We start from the raw sequence: 22773 nt of genomic DNA, 5'->3' as shown, positions 1-22773 counted from the left end.
AAATTCCCTGAAGGCTCTCCGTTAGAACAGTTGTTGACTGTTTCGAGAAGCCCCCGAAGCCTTGACAGACTGATTTGCATCATCTGGTTGTCAATTACTGACATGTAAAGCAATCGATAATATCCTTTCACATCCACTCCCTCTTTTGTCATGGACTAGTCAGCACAAACAATCAGGGAAATAAGCAGCACTGTAATACACCTGTGTAAAGTGGTCTTCAGGAACCCAGATTCTCCAATATGTAAAGAATACTGGGCTGTTGAATTATTCAAAAGTAATGTGACACGACGCGAATACAATGCGGGTGTGCATTATTTTACAAAATGGGTTTTACCAAAAAATTATTAACACCCATGAAACATTTCTAAACCAAAAGCATTCAACGGCCCGTGGTATAAAGACCAATAATTTAGAGACAAAGAGACAAATACCTATAGGGCTTTGTTGAAACCTTCATAAAGGAAGATGTAAATTCTTCACTGAATATTTGAATTTCTCACTTCATTAATGTTTGAGGGAGAGAAGGTCTGTAATTTGTCATTTGTTTTACAAAGGAGCTGAATGAGCTAGCTTTGCATAAACTTGGGACCTATGGGATCAACAAGACATTATATTTCCATTTGGTGTCAAATAGAGAATAGCTGAGAAATAGACAAAGAGGAAAGAGGGAGAGAAAGAAACTAAAGGTAAGCTCTGACTTTCTGGATGTTTTTTATGAGGGAAATTTATATACACAAATACATTGTTGACCAGTATTTCTGTCTTGTTTTCCCGTAAGATAAAACTTGTAGATTTAGCCTCTTCTCTTCCTTTTTCATCAAAAAATTTTTTGGTCTGGTAGAATATTTATTTGATTTATTCTACAATACTGATGTTATGTAAGATATTTCTGCTTGACTCCTGTGTGTCTTATATGTCAAAAGAAATCATCTCTATGAGATTGTGACCTGTTTAACAGTGAGATGTGGAGGTGCAGTTGTCTCTGTGTACTTTTTGGTAAGTTTAACATGTTTATTTTATTTAAGAAACTCTAAATATAACCGCCTGATATCTGATGTAAGGAATAATTGATGACACCTTGGTTGTGCATTATTTTCAAATAATTTTAAGGACCAGAGTCAATTATTCTGCATATACTCCACGATTACCACAGACATTGCTCTGGTGCCTATTTCTAAGACATTTGACAGGTCAGCTGTGTGTTTTAGAGAAAAATTATCAACACCCATGTAAAATTTCTCAACCAATCAGAATAAAGCATTCAACAGCCCTGTGGTATAAATATATATATTTTAACATAATCCAAGGTGTATATGAAGAGAATGATCCTAATTTCATAATTTACTGACAGGTTAAGAAGCTGCTTTTAGAATGAACACAGCAGACATACAAACAGATTGAAAACACCAATCTGTTTAGCACCAACAAATGTGTCTATAATAAATCATTGCTTACTATTGAAAAGGCTCAGCATTATATTCCAATTGTTTTGAAATTCCAATACATTAAACAAAAAATATAAACTTTATTATATTGTGAATTTGGCAGATTGATATACAACTGTAACCATCTGAAATAACTTTATGGTCACACGTTTATGTGGTGCTTTTCAAAACAAAACAACTTTTAGACATCTTCTAGACCATGACCCAGAGACCGGCTAAAGCATATATGTGACACTGGACCACAACACCAGTCATATGGGTCTGTTTTTTAAATTGAGATTTAACTGTAAAACAAAATTGCTGTTAAAAATAGCAAAAACAATGGAGTAATCTATTGTTTTATTTAAATATACTGTAGAAAACAATTTTAAATTTACAGACAAATTTAAACAGTAATATTTTGTATCTATGTAATACAGTTTATTACCGTTTTTTGCAATGCATTGTGGGTTGCTAATGTTTTAAATTACAGTATCATGCAGTATTTTTTGGAAACTGGAATAGTAGAACAAGGTGCAAATCTGCTCCGCATTTAATTCCTTCATTTGGATCAATCTGCATCTTGTCTACAAATTACATAGTAATTTAAAACATTTTCTAAGTTTTTTAACTTGAAAAATCTAGTAAAAGAAACATTTTGCACTCAGAAAATGATAATAAATTTTTAAAGGAAATGGCATATAAAAGCTAAACATAATACTAGAAATTCTTGGATATCAAGTTAATTTTACTCACTATTCATTTATAACCCAGATTGGCAGTTACTGTCAGACAAAGTTAATTACCATTATTAATTAACCACCATTATTGTGATCACTGTTTGCTTTAGTTGGGGTCATGATGTTGTTTTGGAACTTTTTATTTGTTGACAGTACCCTTTAAAAAAAAGTTTTATTTTGATTTATATCCTTTCGAAAGTGCTTATTGCTTATAAATATTTTAGTATAATGTTTTTTAGCAGAGGTGTGAACAATAGTGTTCTATTGTTAACTATAACATTTAAAGGTAATTTATCATTAAAGGAGCGGTGAATCAAATACTCAATTTTAACTTGATAATTTGTTATATAAGAGGTCATCATACTTAAATGAACATCCTGCAAGTTTCAGAACTGAAAACGTCCGTGCTACTGAAATATAACAGTTTTTGGCACCAAGCCAGTAAAACAAGCCAGTGTGGAATTCGGAAATCTATGACGTCAAAGTAGAATTGAAACACCTCCCCATAGCCAAATACAAGGACCACTTTTGTAGCCCCGCCCACAGCTTCGCGTGACACACGTGTGTCTCAGTAAGTAAACATGTCTTTAAAGATTGACAAATGTAACCAAAATGACTTTTAAATACATTTTTTCTGAGAGACTTTTATTTTGACGCGGTGATCTGTTATGATAGACTGGAAACGCATTTTCGGTTGTGGAAGAACCACGTGGCAACAACACAGAAGCTAAATACTTTAATTCGGAGGCTTTGAACATAACATTAAATGCGTGGAAAAAGTTTGCTTTTTAAGAAGTTCCAGCTCGTGTGGGGAGTGTTTGTTAACTTTGTGTACACGGATTCATTTGGAAAGAAGTCGATACTGGATTTGCAGAGAGACTGTGATTAAAAGCACCACTTATATTGGATCTGACAACAATGACACAGCATTATACACAGTAAGACATTTTACTTTATTTAAGTTACTGCGTTTCACTATTGCTTTGTTAGAAGAGATTGCTTGATATGTCCTGTTGTAACATCCGTGTCTAAACACGTTTGTTTGACTGTTTTAATTTACTAAAAACATTAAACGATTAATAAAGATACAACACTTAACAACACGACTGTAATTTAACGGTAGAAATATACAGTGTTATTTATAAAGAAGGATTTATCAGCCGCAGTTTAGATTCTGATGCCCGTTTACTGTGTTGTATACGGTAATTTAGGCGAGTTACGTTTGAAAGGTCAAACACTCAACAAAGCTTATTTTTTATCATATAACTGTGGTATTTAACATTACGTGAATGTAAAAGCAACTTCACAAGCACAATCGAAATATACAAAGTTATTGATAAGGATTTATTAGCCGCAGTTTAGATTCTGATGCGCGCTTACTGTGTTGTATACGGTAATTTAGTCACGTCGAGTTTTGTTTCTACTTTAATATACGTATTGTCATTTATGTGTATCATATTTAGCACCCAGAATCTTTTGTGGCTCAAACATATTTGTGTTCGGCTGCTATTTTTATCACATTAATGTTTTTAAAACATTTGCCCACATGTAATGACGGGGAATGAAGCCGTCCAATCATAGCAGTGGGTGTTTACGTCCAGGTCTTCAATGCGGCCCGCCCCTTCAAACTAAGCATTTCTCCAGAGAGCCACTAATCCATGTTACAAATTAGCGTATTACTTATTGTTTTTGATGTTTTTGAATGTAAAAACCATGCGAACATCATAAGTAGACATCAGTCAACAGTATAAAACAATAAAATCGACAAATTCACCACCCCTTTAATTATAAATGGACCAAAAATACTTTTTTTTGCAGAAAAATGCTGTGAAATAATTCACAGTATGAATAATGTAAAATTACAGTAGATTGCTGGCATCTGTGCTGTCAGTATTTTACTGTTAATTGAGAAAATATAGAAATATATTGTATTTTCAGTGGTTTTTCGGCGTGTCATGTGAACCTATGGGCATCACGCGTCATGTCATAATACGAGCCTAGATGCTTTGAATGGGTTTGTAATAAACGAGAAACTTGTGTTTGCCAGATACTCAATCTCATGTGTAATCAGAGTTTCGTGTTATGTGAGTATCTTGCGAGTATTTTGTGAAAGTGAGCGTCTCTTTTATCATAAATCCTTTTGATGTAAAATACATTGCAGGTATGTATTTTGACACGTCACATGATGCATATGGTTCACATGATGCACTGAACACATATTTTGACATGACAAGCCACATTCATGAAACTTTGAACATATATTTTTAATTTGTGCCTCTTTGGAAGAGAAGTCACTGGCAGCCACTGCTGTATTTTATGTTCACAGTAATAAACGGTAAAGTAATTTCACAGTATAAACACTGTAAAATTACAGTAGATTGCTGGTGTCTGTGCTACCAGTATTTTACTGCTATTTTACAGAACATAAAAATAAAAAACTGACAAATTTAAAGTTCAAAATCCTTAGCAACACATATTAGTAATGAAAAGGTGCTTAATCTGAGATCGATCAACAGCAAATTAGGACAGCATTTGTTTATGATCGAGTTTAATAAAATCCATGCACGTAGTTTCTCGAGACAGAAATCGCTGATAATACAATATCCAAGAAAAGGAACCAATGCAAACACAATACATGTCACATCATGTGTCTTTGAGGGATGTGTGTGAATGCACACACAGATTCCGGAAAATCATTGGCAGTTTGAATTAACCAATTAAATGATCCTCATACAATTTATGGATGCATTTTCCGCGTATTTTTCCTGTTACCTGAGTTTAGGGCTTAAAAGTATCTTTTGGGCCTGCACCACGTTTTCTTATTTTTTTTTCAACTATTATTTTCCCACGTTAAGTAAGATTGAAGTTACCAATTGAAGTATTTTTTTTACGTTTTTCCACCTTAAATGTTTTACTTCAAGTGCGAAAATTTTAGCTGACAAACCTTATTTTTTTAAGTGTTACCAATTAAAGTATTTGTTCTACATAAATCCAACTTTCACTTTTTAAAGTGTAGTTTAAAGGAAAACGATGTCCTCATTAAGGGCGCACTCACACTATCCAGACCCTGCCTGGGTGCATTTGACCCCCAACGTCTGATTTATTTGACTAGTGTGAACGCTCTGTACTGTGCCTGCCCGGGCACAGTTGGGTTAATCGTGCCCTGGCCGGTTTGCAGAGCTGGGCTTAAGGGCAGTTCACTTGGGCTCAGACGCAGAACGCGCAGTGTAATCGCAAAGAGACCGGTTCAAAAGGAGAGACGACAATTGCGCGACAACTTACCTTCATCTGCCTTCCTGAAAACATTCCGATGCACCCAGCAGGGTTGCGTAAATGTCTAAGCTGCTAACGCGAAAGATCAACTAAGCAATATGAGAGGGCTGTGTGTCATCCTGCACCAAACGACTCTGAATAAAAAACACGACTTAACATTACGATGGGTTCTAGTGTTAAAAGAGCACTTAACTTTCAGTTTTTTTCTAAACAATCATACAGGTATACTAATGACGAAAGCTGGGGCAAGGTTTGGTTGGGTTACACTAATGTAACCCATGTAACTAGTGTGCCTTAAAGCTCCAGTGTGTACTTTTTTTAGTTAATTCTTAGCAAAAACCCATGTTTTCTTCCAAAAGTATGTGCTCATTCATGTGTAATGACTTCCACCCCACTAATCAAAGTATTCTCGTAAGTGTAGAATCTGCTATTTAAAATACATACCGCCGTAGCGCTCTCTGGCTGAATCCATGTTGTGCCTCCATCTTTGAAATACATTCGCCGACGAGGGACATTCCTGAAATTCAAGCTCCGCCTTTCGCGCTTTCAGAGCACCCTCAAGCTGGCCGCGAGCTGAAGCCTACGGAGGTTGCATGTGTAGGCGGTATACGTCATCAAGACAGTCTTATTTCAGAATATTAACAATTATAAAGCTGACATTTATTCTTAGTTAATTGTAAATTGATGTAATATGCTTATGACTTGCGAATTTAATGCTCAGTTAATTTAAATAAACCAGGCTTGATGACGTATGCAGCCCGGATATGCGACCTGCGTTAGACTGAATCCTTCGGCCGCACGCCGTGATAAACCTGCGATCTAATGCTTTGAAAGCCTGTTGAAGAACTATTCTCGAGGACATTAAAACAAGTCGCCAAGGAAGCGAAACAGGGATTTTAAACGACAACGCGACAGGAAAAACATCAAGACCAAAGTCAATATTGGAATTAGTTTTCCAAGATGGGGCTCATTGGACTCAAGTTACTTTCTATCTTCACCACAGGTAATTCAGCATATTCGTTTACATCTATACAGTTTATGTTGTAAACTTGAAGTTTTATAGTTCCTTGGCTAACTATAGCATGGGTATGCGTAACACTTGTTAGTGTAAACATGCATGTGGTTTAATGTCTTGGAACAGCCACACGCCGTCTCTCCGCCCATTTATGTAATCTGAGGTACTGAGATAAATGTTTTTCATCTTTTCTGAACTCTAACACAAACACACGGTGTACAGCGCTATTTTTAGCCTTTCATTGATAAAAGCGTCTGATCTGCGCGTCTTTCGTTTCATTTTACAAGCGTGTGTAAGTTCAGCGATCTTATTACCAATATCAGAGAAAGCTCTTACATATACACGGACATGTAACGTTTACTTAAACATAAGCATTGGACTCTGACATATTAGTTCGCGTCCATTCAAACCGTCATTACTCTAGCTCATGAGTAAATGACAGGAGAGGAACTGGTCCACAGACCATCTCCTCAGTAATCTGAAGAGAAGCGGTCGAAAATGGACAAAAAGAGACGGATTTAAACACCAAGTGTAAACGTAATGTCTCTCTCTCGTCCACTTGTGATCTGATCGATGAAAACACATCTTAATACCAAGTTTAACAGCCCCTGTGATATTTTTCCTCGCGTGGATGAAAAAGGAGTGTCTAAGCTACGTTTATGATTGCTTTTTGTAACTTATGTGATTTTAAGCGGACATATCATGACAATCAGACTTTTTACATGTTTAACATAAATCTGTGTGCTTTGACGGATCACAGGCAAAGGACAATGCAAATTGTTCATTTTTTTTCATTGCTTTTGCTTTAGCTACTGGAAGCCATGTTAACCTTGGCATGACACGGCCACCGTACTAGTTAAAACGCGTTCCGAATGGGGGGGCTAGAAACTAATAATCAGTTGGTTGTCATATAGAGCTTTACCGCTAGATGGGAGTAGATCCTACACAGTGGGGCTTTAAGTTGTTATAAACCTGTATAAATGTGTAAAATAATGTAAAATTAAATACCTGTATAAATGATGTCAATTTCTTTGTTCTGCTGAAGACAATTAAAGATATTTAGAAAAATGTTAATAACCAAACAGATCTGGGGATTATTCCTCATTGACTTCCATAGTATTATTTTTATATTTTCTAATATGGAAATCATCAATGCCCCAGATCTGTTTGGTTGCAAACGTTCTTCAAAATAATGAATTTAATTGTGTTCAGCAGAGAACAAAGAAAGTTTGGAACAATCTGAGGTTTAGTAAATGATGACAGGAATTTCATTTTTTAAGTAAATTTTCCTTTTGAGTGCCAGTTTATGTTTTACATTTTGCTTTAGGTGTAGGAGTTTTCACCACTACACATACCAGCTCTGCCCAGGAGGAAGGTAAGAACTAAAAACATCTTTATAACGGTTGAGACAAATCATAATATCTTTATGTGGATTCCTCATAGATTTTAATTGGTTGGTTCATGTCCATATTTAGTCATTGGAGACATTAACACAGATGAATTTGGCAGATGCTGCTTTTACCCAAAGCAATTTGCAGTAGATCAATTTGTACATTTATTGGTATTGAACACATGACTTTTGCACAGCTAATACAATCCTCTACCATTTGAGCTACAGGAACACACATTGAACTCCATTGAAAAAATGCACAGGATTGTTAAGCAGAATTAAGAGTTACAAAAAGAGTCAGCATTTCTATTTCAATCCAGACTGACTCTTCTTTCTTCAATCTTTTCTAGAGAATCTGGCATTAGGAGGACAGACTGTACAGTCATCCACAGGGGGTAATGGTGAAGCAGCAAAAGCCATTGACACTTCACCCTCAACCTGCACCCATACTGTACCCACAACTGATAACCCCTGGTGGAGAGTGGATCTTCTGGATTCTTACTACATCTCTAGAGTTTTCATCACTAACAGACCAGACTGCTGTGGGGATCGACTTGAGGGAGCAGAAATTCGTATCGGAAACTCTTTAGAGAACAATGGCAACGATAATCCCAGGTTAAGTTTTTACTGTGTATTTATATATTTATATAAAGTTAAAGATTAAAACTAAAGGTGCAAAAGCAATGACCACAGACATAATGACAGTTTGAAGTGATTTTTATGAAAAGAACACACAAACTGGTGCATTGAAAACATCGGAAGATCCCACACATGATGACTGTAGTAACAGCTTCAAAGTGAAGGGAGATCTCACAGAAACATGAAAAACTTCTGTAATGTAATTGTGTCGATGCATTATTCATTCAGTTTACCCGAAGGCCCAAATGGTGTATGTGCTAGAGCACCAGTAGCCTGGGTGCCAGCCGATCTTAGCCCCGCCCACAAGATTTTGAAAACGGGAAGATCGGTCTGGCGTTTTTCCGTTGAGGAGCTACTATGCTAGACCAAATGCTGTCCGAACCAATCAAATTGTCAGGGCGGGCTTTATACGATGATGGACTATAATCAACAGTAATGTAATGAACCACGTCACCAAAGAGCGCGTGTTCTAAAAGATATCGACAGAGCATTAATTTTAAAAGAGAAACAGAGAAACGCGAGCAGGGCATTTGTTGATGTTTTTGCCGTCCTTCCTATTCGACAAAAGTTGGTCGCAACTGAAATGGGTAATGTTATCACGGCGATGCAACTCAGCGTTCACGACGATATGGATATAATTAGCGGTCATTGCCAGTATCTTTTCGGAAGCCCGGAATCGTGGTTGCTGAATAAGTGGAGGGACATGCTAGGCTCTAATATTTTCAAGCCAACGTAATGGGTATCGTCGTGGATGAAGTGCACCTAACGTACAAATGGTAAGAGATAGTCTTACTCCTTGACTTAGTAAATACTTCATGTTGTGATATAAACGAATTGTTGTAAACATAATAGGTGTTGATGTACATTCGCTAACTCAGTATAATCTCAATGTTAGTGTCATTGTAGCGAAATAACTAGCAGTTCGGTCAGGCTGCAAAGACGTAATTTCAACATACGTCACACTCCGTTGCTCTGATTGGTCGTAGGTCTATCCAATTGAGTGCAGAGGCATTTTTCGGTTGAGACACGCCTCATAATTATAGCTCAATGGAGCGGTATCAGACTCAAATTCTGACTAGAATTGAGTATGACAACGTCAGGCTAGAGCACCAGGCCCTGAGAGCACACAAATGCTCTCGAAAGTGAGCTAAGATAAGCCGGTCATCGAGATTGTAGTGTGCAAAGGCCATTCTCCCAAAGCTCATCCCTCAAGCAAACCCCAGGAATGTCTGTGTCAAGGGAAAATATCTTAGCTTTTTGTTTAAAATGTGGTATCTTTGAAGAAACCTACCAAAAAAAGAACAAATAAACATAGTATGATAGTATTTTTTTGTGTGTGTGTAAAAGAGGATCTGTGTCAGGATTCTGACAGTACTATGTTTTATGTGGGAGATGCATGGTTTTAGTATTGGTTTATTCTGACCACGCATTTCCCGGGTCTCGTCACTCTTTCCCAGAGCCCTTACTCATGATTCTTTTCAGGTGTGTGTCATTTAGTTTTCTCTATTTAAAGTCTTTGTGTTTGGTGTCTTGTATGGGTTCGTTTTTTTCAAGTCGAGTATTTGTCAAGTTAGACCCTAGCCCAGCCCAGCCCAGCCCAGCCTAGCCTTCTTTGTTTTTGTGAAGTTTGTCTAGTTTTGTCATAAGTTTATACCTGTCATTAGTTTATATCTTGTTTTGTCTCATTTACCCCATCGTGGGTTTTTGTTTTTCTGTTATTTAATAAAGTCTTAAGGCTGCGTCTGAAACCGCATACTGTACAGTAGGTACTGAATAAGATGAAGTACCTACTTACTTGCTGTTAAAACAGTAGGTACTGTATAGTATGAATCCTGGTAGTATGAATGAGATTCATATGTACTACATCCGCCATGTTGCTACATCACGTGACATACATCGTCATCAAGTCATGTCATTCCAGTGCGAAAACAATGCCTCTCCTTCTTCGTTGGATAACTACTCTCCAGGGGCATCATGGGATAGTGAAGTGTCCATCGTATGTGTCAGGATTTGGAACACTCAAAACACGAACCCAGATGCAGACCTAAATAACAAAGGAATTTATTAACAAAACCGGGTAAAACAGAAAAACAAAACCCACGAGGGGGCAAAACAAGACAAGGGAAAACAATACTAAACTAACACTAAACTTCACAAAAACGAACAATAAACTTCCAACACATAAACAGATCAAGACTTGGATATATCAAAAACTTACAGGAACCGACAGGGAATGAGACAAGACGAACGTGCACAGAACAGCAAACACAAGGACAATAAATAGGGACAAAGTAAATTACATACACCTGGAAAATAATCACAAGTAAGGGATCGGGGAAAAAGTGACGAGACCCGGGAAATGCGTGGTCAGAATAAACCAATACTACAACCACACATTTCCCACATAGAACATATGTACTGTCAGAACCCTGCCATGCTAAACTAGATTTAAATACCAACAGGATCTGGCAGGATTCTGACAGTATGCACACTGTAAAATCTAACCGGAAGAAGTAGGTCATCCGGGTACTTTTCGCATACTGTTTTTCGAATACTATGTATTCGGACATACTACTCGCCTCGCCTACTGCTTTTCGCGTACTATATAGAATGAAGTAGGCGGTTTCGGACGCAGCATTAGTGTTTTTGTATCCGTGTCTGCACTTGGGTTCATCCTCCTACCAATTCCTAGCAATCTGTTTCTTTATATTGTATGTTTATATACTTAAAGAAGATAAACGTCTGAAAGGCATTACAAATTTGTGAAAATCATAAACAATTTTGCCGCTGGCTGGAAACTTTCTGATAAAATGCAGGTTGTGAAACTGTTTTTTTTTCTCTCAGATGTGCTGTGCTTTATGGTGTGGCAACAGGTCAGTCCATATCTGTATCCTGTGGTGACATGAATGGACGATACGTGAACTTTATTATACCTGGAAGTTCGAAAATTCTCACCCTTTGTGATGTACAGGTGTATAGTACAAAAGGTAATTTTCCATAGGCAGTTTAAAAGGTAAGAATAATGTCACTCTTCCCAATACCTTTCAAAGTGGCTTTCCGGCAAGTATACTGAACCTCGACCCCCAGATCAGTTTATAGTGAGCAACACGGTGTGTCCTGCGTCCTTAAGTTAGCAAAAATAGTCTTAGCCTAGTGACTAGAGAGTCTGGCTTGTAGCCCGAGAGTTGCAGGTTCGAGTCTTGTAGCTGGCAGGTAGCGACTGCGTGTCCATAAGCAAGGCACATTAATCCCAATTGCTACCCGGGCACTGTCCAGGTGTGTATGTGTGTGTTCACTACTGGGTTAAATGCAAAAGTCACATTTCGAATACGTGTTGCATAATTGACAAGCATGTCACACTTTCACCTAATTCTTCACATCATACATTTGGGATGTGCCACTGCACAACTTCAGGTTACTTGACTGTGGTAAAGTACATGCTATTTTGTCTTTTGTTAACTTTTATGCCCATTGAACCTAAGCAGTGTTAACCAGAAGGTAAGAAAAAGTATTTATTATTATGTGTAGTTCTGTGAGGATGAGTTGGTCAATATCTCACTCCAAATGATTTTTTTTATTCATTCAGCTGTTTATTTTCATGATTTAAGATTTTTTGGGGAAAGTCTTTAATATAATGTACAGAAGTGTTTACAAGTGAATAAGATAACAATAACCCATTTTGTCTGTATGTTTGTGTTTTCCAGTCAGAAAAGGGGTTATGAAGATAAAATTGACCTCCAGTCTCAATATGTCAGATCCAACAGAGAGTAACAAAGTTCTTAATGAGGTTAGAAAGACATATTGGGCCCTATTTTAACGATCTGAAACGCAAGTGCTGTCAGGAACCACAAAAGTCAGGAATCCCAATGCAGAGGTTTTTAATGAGAAAACTCAATGTCAGGTATGTATAGGAGATAACACTCTATGTCTTCATGAAAATGTAAATGTGAAAGGCAAAACACTCTGTGACGTCAGGAACAGGCAGGCACTCGCGGTGGGAAACCCAGCAGGGCTGTAGGACATCCACCCTCCGTTCACACTCGTAACAACCCGTCACAGGGCAGAGAGAGTTCCAGGCGGGGCACAGCAGGAGAGAGAGAGAGAGGCGGACTGAGTCTTCAGCAGAGAGAAGTGCTGGACAGCGCACGGCTGGCGTCCGAGTCCTTAGCAGGATTATGCGCAGAGCGCACTGCAGCTGGACAGTGCTAGATGTAGTCGGCGCTCAGAGAATCCGCAGACAGAGTGTAAGTGGAGGCTAGGCGGGGAACACACCACTCGGGAGAGACTGACAGTGGGGCGAGGAATCTGAAGGGATAAGGCAGCAGAGAGCACGGTAAATAATCCAAACAAAACTACACACAGTACTCGACACGACAGGACTAGAACTAGCCAGGCTAGCGGGCACGAACATACAAAGACGAACTTGCAAGGAACAGAGGAAACGAGGGGAATTTAAATCAAACCGGATGGGCAATAAATATGGATCAGGTGTGGGACGCCGGTGAGAAGAGTCAGAGATAATGAGGTCACCAGGTGGAAGGCGCGCACGTGTGGAGCTGTCAAAACATAAACACAACACAACACATGGTGAAACAAAGACAAAGCGGCCAATGAGACCGAATTCATGACAGGACTCCCCCCCCACGACCGCCACTGGGCGGTCCATGAGGAGGCTCACCCCGTCGCCGGCGGAGATCCTCTATCAGCCCAGGGTCCAGGATGTCCCGGGCCGGTACCCAACACCTCTCCTCCGGACCATATCCTTCCCAGTCAACGAGATATTGAAATCCCCTACCCCGGCGACGCATATCCAGTAACGACTTAACCGAATACACAGGGGCACCATCTATAAGCTGAGGGGTGGGAGGGGTGGGGGCAGAGGGAACAGGGTTAATGTGGGAAAAATACACAGGCTTCAGTTTAGACACATGAAAAACTGGATGAACCCGACCGAGAGCTGGGGGCAATCTGAGCCTGACCGTCACGGGATTAATGACCTTAACAATGCTGTATGGCCCAAGGAATCGTGGAGCCAACTTGCGAGAAGGCTCACGGAGAGGTAAATCCTTGGACGAAAGCCATACCTTCTGCCCACAGATAAAACGGGGCGCAGTTCTGCGGTGACGGTCGGCCGCGGCTTTGGTTCGTCTGGAAATCTGACGTAATGTAAATCTAGCTTTCCTCCAGGTGCGTTTGCAACGACGGACAAAAGCCAGCGCAGACGGAACCACCGCATCGGGTTCCTGTGATGGGAATAAAGGGGGCTGAAACCCCATGGACGCCTCAAAAGGGGACATGTTAAGGGAAGAAACAGGGAGAGAATTATGGGCGTATTCAACCCAGGGTAACTGTTGGCACCAGGAGCTCGGATATTGTGATGTCAGACAGCGGAGAGCTCTACCTAAATCTTGGTTAGCCCGTTCACATTGCCCGTTGGTCTGAGGATGATACCCTGAAGACAAGCTAGCCGTGGAGCCTATTTGTCTACAAAATTCTTGCCAGAAACGAGAAATAAACTGAGGACCCCTATCTGAAACAACGTCTGTGGGCAGACCATGTAAGCGAAAGACGTGTTCGATCATAACCTGGGCGGTTTCCTTGGCAGTGGGCAATTTGGGCAAAGGGACAAAGTGAGCCGCCTTGGAGAAGCGGTCGACAATGGTCAACACTACAGTGTTTCCCCTAGAACTAGGCAAATTGGTTACAAAATCGATGGCGATATGTGACCAAGGACGAGAGGGAATGGGTAATGGTTTAAGCAGACCAATAGGGGCTTGATGAGAGGCCTTATTACGGGCACAAACCTGACAGGCTAACACAAACTGTCTGACATCGGAACCCATAGAGGGCCACCAAAAACGCTGACGAACGGTCGCCAACGTTCTCCGAACTCCCGGATGGCAAACAAACCTGGACTCGTGACCCCACCGGATGACCTCGGAGCGAAGCGCATTCGGAACCCACAATCGACCCGCTGGACACCCTTCTGGCACTTCCCCCTCCCGGCCGGCCCGTCTCACTCGCTGTTCTATTCCCCAGCGTAAGGCACCCACCACCCGCCCCTCCGGGAGGATGGTTTCGTCCCCAGCGGAACCGGGGCTTTCGAACAAACGAGAGAGAGCATCGGGCTTAGTATTCTTGGAGCCGGGCCGGTACGAGAGGGTGAAGTTAAATCTGTCAAAGAAGAGCGCCCAACGAGCCTGCCGAGAAGATAACCTCCTGGCTGAACGGATGTATTCGAGGTTCTTATGATCCGTCCAGACCAGGAAGGGCTCCGAGGTCCCCTCTAACCAGTGACGCCACTCACCCAAAGCCAGTTTGACCGCCAGCAGCTCCCGATTGCCTATGTCATAATTTCGCTCTGCTGGGTTTAACCGATGGGAGAAAAAGGCACAGGGATGCACCTTGCCATCCTTAGCAGACCGCTGAGACAAAACGGCGCCTACCCCGACATCCGAAGCATCCACCTCCACAATAAATTGAGCAGCCGGATCTGGAATAGAGAGAACAGGAGCAGAGATAAACCGGGACTTTAAAATATCAAAGGCCTCCTGAGCACTGGAATTCCAGACAAACCTCTCCTTAGTGGAAGTGAGAGCAGTAAGAGGTTGAGCAATCTGACCATAATTTCTGATAAATCGCCGGTAAAAATTGGCGAAACCCAGAAATCTTAATAAATCCTTACGGGAGTCGGGGACTGGCCATTCGGCCACCGCTTTGATCTTGGCAGGGTCGGGACGGATCTCACCGGGGGCAACAACAAAACCCAGGAACGAAACTGACTTACGATGGAATTCGCACTTCTCCGCTTTGACATACAACTTATTTTCTAACAGCCGGCGTAAGACTCGGCGAACATGCTGAGTGTGTTCCTGCATAGAGGGAGAAAAGATGAGAATATCATCTATATACACAAAGACAAACTTGTTAACCATGTCTCTCAGCACATCATTGACCAGAGTCTGGAAGACAGAGGGGGCGTTACAAAGGCCGAACGGCAGAACGCAGTACTCAAAGTGTCCGGTAGGGGTGTTAAAGGCTGTCTTCCATTCATCTCCCTCTCTTATTCGCACCAGATGATAGGCGTTGCGTAAATCTAGCTTAGTAAAGAAACGCGCCCCCTGCAGGAGCTCAAACGCAGTAGACATTAAGGGAAGGGGGTACCTATTCTTAACCGTAATGTCATTTAAGCCCCTATAATCAATACAAGGGCGCAGGGAGCCGTCCTTCTTGCCAACAAAGAAAAACCCCGCCCCTGCGGGCGAGGTGGAGGGACGAATGAGACCAGCACGCAGGGCATCATTAATATACTGGTCCATAGCCTCTCTCTCAGGACCCGATAACGAATAAAGTCTACCCTTGGGCGGAGAAGTGCCGGGGAGGAGATCAATAGCGCAATCATATGGCCGGTGAGGAGGCAGGGAGGTGGCCCGGGCTTTACTAAACACCTGAGCGATATCCGCATACTCCGCCGGGACTCCGGTCAAATCGACCGCCGGAACCTGAGGAAGAGAAAGAACAGAACCAGAAACAGCAGAACCAAGACATGACACATGACAAGACTGGGACCAAGACAAGATAATACTATGCTGCCAATCAACGTGAGGATTGTGTTGCGCTAACCATCCATGCCCTAAAATAATAGGGGATAGAGACGCATGAAGGACGTGCAACACAATCTCCTCACGATGATTACCAGACACAGAGAGACTCACAGGAGAAGTGCAATGTGTAATCCGCGCCATCTGCTGCCCCTTGAGGGACCAGACATCCAAGGGGGACTGGAGAGGAACAACCGGAACACCCCAAGCGCGCGCCAGCGCTTCATCAATGAAGTTGCCCTCCGCACCAGAATCGAGAAGGGCAGTGGACGGATGATCACGTCCAGCGAAGGACAAAATGACGGGGAGTTGGGTACTGGAAACAGGGGAGAGTTTTGAAGAAGTGCCCACCAGGACTCCCGTACTCACTGATGGGCAGCGGCTTTTAACGGGCAGACCCTTGCAAAATGCCCGGGCTTCCCGCAATACAAACACAGGGCCTTCTGTATGCGCCTCTCTCTCTCTCTCTGTGACAGGCGCAAACGACCCAGCTGCATGGGTTCAGGCTCGGCTGATGGTAAAGGTGAAGAAGGGGAAGTGGTGGTCTCCTCAGAAAACACTCGCTGACGGATGGAGCGTCGCTGATTACGAAGCAGTCTCCGAGCCTCGATCCGGAGAGCGAGATCAATAATGGCATCAAGTGACGGAGGAAGGTCATGAAGAGCGATCTCGTCCTGCAGATCGTCGGACAACCCCTCTACAAACTGGGCTCGGAGAGCCGCTTCATTCCAGTGGCAGGCAGCCGCTAAAGTCTTAAACTCAATAGCATAATCAGTAACTGTGAGTCTGCCCTGAACAAGATGAGCCAAGCGAGCTGCAGCGGCGTCCCCGCGCACCGATCGGTCGAAGAGTTTCTCCATCTCTTCCCTAAACTCATCAAAAGACCGACAGCAAGGGTCGCTGGCATCCCACACGGCCGTAGCCCACTCGCGCGCCTTGCCAACCAGAAGGGTGATGACATACGCAACCCGGGTGCGTTCAGAGGCATAGCGGCGGGGCTGGAGGGCAAAAACCAGAGAGCATTGTGAGAGGAAAGCCCGGCAGGAGGCGGGATCGCCGTTATATGGAGGTGGAGCTGTGACGTGAGGTTCCGTCTGCAACGACTGACTGGGCTGGGTGGCATCATGACTGACCTGGTCAAGCCGAGAGGAAAGGTCATTCAGACGGGTTGATAAACCCTCAACCTCTTGAGAAGTGGTGGTGAGGCGAGCCGAGTGTTGTCCTAACCATGAACCCTGCTGGGCGAGTGCTGACCGGAGAGCATCAACCTCCGCGGGATCCATCTTGGCAAGTTCGTCCTGTCAGGAACCACAAAAGTCAGGAATCCCAATGCAGAGGTTTTAATGAGAAAACTCAATGTCAGGTATGTATAGGAGATAACACTCTATGTCTTCATGAAAATGTAAATGTGAAAGGCAAAACACTCTGTGACGTCAGGAACAGGCAGGCACTCGCGGTGGGAAACCCAGCAGGGCTGTAGGACATCCACCCTCCGTTCACACTCGTAACAACCCGTCACAGGGCAGAGAGAGTTCCAGGCGGGGCACAGCAGGAGAGAGAGAGAGAGGCGGACTGAGTCTTCAGCAGAGAGAAGTGCTGGACAGCGCACGGCTGGCGTCCGAGTCCTTAGCAGGATTATGCGCAGAGCGCACTGCAGCTGGACAGCGCTAGATGTAGTCGGCGCTCAGAGAATCCGCAGACAGAGTGTAAGTGGAGGCTAGGCGGGGAACACACCACTCGGGAGAGACTGACAGTGGGGCGAGGAATCTGAAGGGATAAGGCAGCAGAGAGCACGGTAAATAATCCAAACAAAACTACACACAGTACTCGACACGACAGGACTAGAACTAGCCAGGCTAGCGGGCACGAACATACAAAGACGAACTTGCAAGGAACAGAGGAAACGAGGGGAATTTAAATCAAACCGGATGGGCAATAAATATGGATCAGGTGTGGGACGCCGGTGAGAAGAGTCAGAGATAATGAGGTCACCAGGTGGAAGGCGCGCACGTGTGGAGCTGTCAAAACATAAACACAACACAACACATGGTGAAACAAAGACAAAGCGGCCAATGAGACCGAATTCATGACAAGTGCGAAGCGCAATGCGCAAGTGACTTTGTGGGCGGATCTTGGGCGCTGTTGCTATTTTCCCGGCGGGAGGCGCAAATCAATAAGGGGTTGGTCTGAAGTAGGTTCATTATTCATAGGTGTGGTTTGGGCGTAACGTTAAATAAACCAATAAGAACGCTATCCAACATTCCCTTTAAACGCAAGGGCACAAGTTCCATGGCGGGTTGCTATTATTATGACGGATTTACCAGGCGCACGCCAGGCGCGGTTCACAGCCGAGGAGACCGACGTTCTTGTAAGAGCAGTCAAAGACAGAGAAGTTGTTTTGTATGGGGATGGAAGGAACTCGGCCAAATCAAAAATAACTGTTGCATCTGTGTAGATGTGCGCTCGTTGTGCACGCTATACATTATGGTCAAGCATGCGCCCGTAAAATGGCATAATGAACCACGCGCAACGCGCCACTGACTTTAGACTAGTTTTTTTGGTTAGTGGCACAATTGTTTTTTGAAACTGCAAAATAGCATCAGGGATGGTTTGCGCAGCAAAACACCTTCTTTTTTGCGCTGAACCGCCCAGGGAGCGCAAGTTCATTCCCTAGTTTGCCGACGTGCGTCTGTGGAGGGAAAAACCCGCTGTGCGCCGGTGCAAAATACGAATGATACATGCGTCACTGACAAAGTCAATTGCGCTGGGTGCAAGATAGGGCCCTAAGAGTTTGACTCATTCACTGAGCTCTAAATTATTCATGTGGTCTGAATTATTCACTGAGCTCTGAATGACTCGCTGAGCTCCGAATGATTCTCTGATTTCTAAATTATTCACTCAGGTTTGCTAAATTCACTGAGCACTGATTTATTAATCGTCTGCATCGACGTGCAAACACACAAGCAGACCGCTGGTAGGCAGTATCCACGCGTGTAACCACAGTAGCAGCGTGACCGTCAAAGAAGCAGAAGCTTGGCAAGTTAACCCACAAGCGAAGAAGAAACAGCAACTTGTTGTGTATGTTTTGAGAAGACCAGCAATGATGGAAGTAAATAAACAGCGCCTTGGCTCATCTTTGTTTTCACTGTTGCAAACGGAAATACCTGTGATGCAGTTTTTTTACCTGACGGGAGGGGTTCTGGTGGACCAATCACAGCACTTGCGGTCCGCGTAGAACTGACGCGCTGTTAAAAATTTTGCGAGGTGCACGTCAGACTATGCAGAGCTGCGCACAGGCTACGGATAACCTACGGCGTAGAGCTTTCTATAAATCGCGATTTACACTGATTCAGGCAATTTCGCATTTGTACTGTAGACTGCATAGGTTACCAAGACTGCTTATTTCAGAATAATAACAATTTTAAACTAAAGTTGACTTTTGTTCTTAGTTAATCGTAAATTGTTGTAATATGCTTATGACTTGTGAATGTAATGCTTAATTAACTGAAATAAACCATGCTTGATGACGTATGCAGCCTGCATATGCGACCACCGGAGGCTGCAACCTTCGGATTGAGAAAAGGACCCAGTATAGCGTGTGTATATATTTTAACAGTAATGTTTTTATTTTAGATGAAGACCACTGTGATATCTAAAGGATTCTCTGTTTTCACATTGACCTGGACAAAACTCCCTCAGAAGGTCAAACCGGAGACCAAGCTGGGTAAGTATGTTTACACAACAACAACAATAAAACCTTTCAAAATCTACATTACATAAAAATAAAAGTGTATGTATGATTCATAAATTCTTATTGTTTTATATCCACAGGTCCATGTACTAATGCTAATTTCTGAATGAACAGACTTTGGAGAAGGAAAGAAATGCTTTAAATTTTTTATTATTGAGTAATACAGGCAAAGATCTCTGTACATTTTAATAAAGGGATAAAGAGAGTTTTTCCTTTAAAGCAGAGTCAAAAGGCACAACATCACCTAACAGTTAACTTTTACATTTTCAACAAAGTTTGTCTGTTGTCGCATCGATTGTGATGTTTTTATTCTGCTAGATGCAGGACGATCAATATTGATCCCTGTTGCGAGTGGTAGACTTAAAAAATTAGGATACACACTTCATCCTATTAAATTTTGGTTTAAGAGACATCTCTGCATTTATAACAAGTATGTTTATAATTTCAGTGGTCAGTTTTTGCATAGTAGGTACCTCAGATGTTTTATGTGCTTTTACTGCTTTGGGGACACTGGTATGGAGCATTTAACACAGCTTAACTTCCTCTAAATATCCTGGGATTTCCTATAAAATCATTACCATCAAATAGCAATTCCAGAAATCTTCAAACCATTTAAGATCAAACCTCCCATTACCTAATGTAGACCACTCTCAATTTGTTTGTCCATCCAGTAGTTTTTCTAACTTCCAACCAGTTTCCTCAACAAAATTACTCAAAATAATTTCCCAGGTGAAATTTGCATTCTGTCAATCAGATGTTCTGCCTGGTTGTCTGTTTAGAGAGGTTTTAGATACAATTGGCCCCACCCTCTTAACTATAATAAACAGCTACTTGATAGTTGACAGTTTTAAACATGCTACCATACAGCCTCAATTAAAAGGACCAAACCTTGATCCTACTGTGCATAACACCTACAGGCCTATTTCTAAACTTTGTTTCATTTCAAAGGTTTTGGAAAAAGTTGCACTTTTACAGTTTGCTCAGTACTTGGATTCTTTTAATATTCTAGATCCATTTTGGTCCGGCTGTAGAGCGGTGCATAGCACTGAATCAGCATTGCTGAAAGTCACAAATGACATCTTCTGCAATCCTGATTCTTTTAGATCTGAGTGCCGCATTTGACACTATAGATCACGACATTCTTTTGAAATGCCTCCGGTGTGTTGTTGGAGTCCATGGCTTGGCTTTACAGTGGTTCACCTCATACTTAAAGTGGATAACTTTTTCTGTAAATATTGGGGCCTTCACATCACCCCCTATGCCTATTCATTGTGGTGTTCCACAGGGTTCCATCTTTGGCCCTCTACTATTCTCCCTTTACATGCTTTCCTTAGGCTCAATATTCAGAAATATAATGTAAATTATCACTGTTACACTGACGACCTTTAGCTATATTTTCCACTTAAACTAGGCAATGACTCTTCATTAGACCGTCTGTTTTCATGTTTAAATGAAGTCAGGTCCTGGAAGACAAACAACTCACTGCAGCTAAATGAAAATAAAACCGAAGTGCTTCTTCTGAGTCCTGCTGCTACCGACAACTTGGTTAAAACGCAATTAGGTTCTTTAAGTAAAAACCTGCATAATCACGCAAAAAATCTTAGTGTTTATTTTGACCCTCATCTCCAATTTCACAAGCACATAAATACAGTTGTAAAGAGTAGCTTTTTCCAACTTAGATCTGTGGCAAAAGTAAAACGCTTTCTTTCTAGTAAAGACCTTGAAATTGTGATCCATGCACTAATTTCTTCTCGATTGGACTACTGCAATTCTCTTTATGTTGGTCTACCACAATCCACATTGTCTCGGTTGCAGATGGTTAAAAACTTGGCAGCCAGATCGCTGACAGGAACTAGAAAAAGTGACCATATCTCCCCATCCTTGCACTGGCTACCCATAAAATTCAGAGTCGATTTTAAGGTTCTTCTATTAACATACAAAGCATTGCACAACATGGCCCCGGATTACATTTCTGATCTTATTAAACCATACACAGCTGTCAGATCATTAAGAGATCTTGTGATCAGTCACTTTTATCTGTCCCTCGATCTCGCTGCAAATCAAAAGGTGACAGGGCTTTTTCTGTAGCCGCCTCAAAGCTTTGGAACAGTTTACCTTTGGATATTAGGACTAGTTTAAAGACTTACTTTTACACCTTAGCATTCGAATGATGTGTGTGTATGTATGTATATGTAGTTGTGTAGGGGTGCGGGGCAGGGTGTATATGTATGTATGTGTGTGTATATGTGTACCTAATTGTGTGCATGTACAGATCTCTTTATGTACATGTGTACACTATCTCTTTATAATTGGCACTTCCCACTATGTATATACAACTTTGTCTGATTGTTTTGATATTTGATTTTATCCTCATTCTTGTTTTCTTTTCCTTTCTATTTCTTTTATTTTTAACTGTTTAACACTTTGGATCAACTACAGTTGTGTTAAATCGTTGCTATATAAATAAACTTTGACTTGACTTGATTAAAAATTTAATATTATCAAAAGTGATTTACTTACTTTAGCTCTGCTGCTATCCTGACCCTAAATGATCACCAGCAAAAGTTTTTGAACAAATCTGAACAAAGATGTAAGCTGGAAAAAGTCTCAATTTCGACTGTAACCTCTGTTCCTTGAGATAGGGAGTGAGACGCTGCAACATGAAATTACACTTTGGGAACGCCACCAGCATTTGTGCATCTGAATAATTTATGAAACTAGTCCGTCTTACAGGCTACAAGAGATGACGTCACAAGTACGGTGGACACTGTAAGGCATAAATGGGAAGTGCAAACAGCGCATTACAGCTTCTGGAAAAAAGCAAGCGCCACAGGTACAAGTATTTACCTCATAAACGTATGCCAGGTGGATCACCCTGCAGCATCATAAACATATTGCATGAGGGCCCCAGATAAAAGGGCCTGAGAAGATGCCATACTC

At 41.8% G+C, this 22773-nt stretch overlaps 1 protein-coding gene across 1 annotated transcript; it reads left to right on the top strand.

Annotated features, from left to right (window-relative positions):
• The first annotated feature begins 639 nt into the window (after nucleotides 1-639).
• Nucleotides 640-22296, top strand: LOC135783440 (fucolectin-like). Its single transcript, XM_065294168.1, has 8 exons — nucleotides 640-686; nucleotides 924-996; nucleotides 7780-7827; nucleotides 8193-8457; nucleotides 11326-11468; nucleotides 12186-12268; nucleotides 19716-19806; nucleotides 19914-22296. The coding sequence occupies exons 2-8, from the start codon at nucleotides 963-965 to the stop codon at nucleotides 19937-19939; spliced, it is 690 nt and encodes a 229-aa protein (XP_065150240.1). The 5' UTR covers nucleotides 640-686; nucleotides 924-962; the 3' UTR covers nucleotides 19940-22296.
• The last annotated feature ends 477 nt before the right edge of the window (nucleotides 22297-22773 follow it).

This window comes from Paramisgurnus dabryanus, chromosome 2 (assembly GCF_030506205.2).
Source record: "Paramisgurnus dabryanus chromosome 2, PD_genome_1.1, whole genome shotgun sequence".
Lineage (NCBI taxonomy): Eukaryota > Metazoa > Chordata > Actinopteri > Cypriniformes > Cobitidae > Paramisgurnus > Paramisgurnus dabryanus.
This window is presented reverse-complemented; position numbering and strand designations above follow the sequence as displayed.

Coding starts and splice junctions, on each gene's coding strand:
- LOC135783440 (XM_065294168.1), top strand. CDS start 963: ATGTGGAGGTGCAGTTGTCTCTGTGTACTTTTTG. Junction 7,828..8,192: donor CAGCTCTGCCCAGGAGGAAG/GTAAGAACTAAA, acceptor AATCTTTTCTAG/AGAATCTGGCATTAGGAGGA. Junction 12,269..19,715: donor GTAACAAAGTTCTTAATGAG/GTTAGAAAGACA, acceptor TTTTTATTTTAG/ATGAAGACCACTGTGATATC.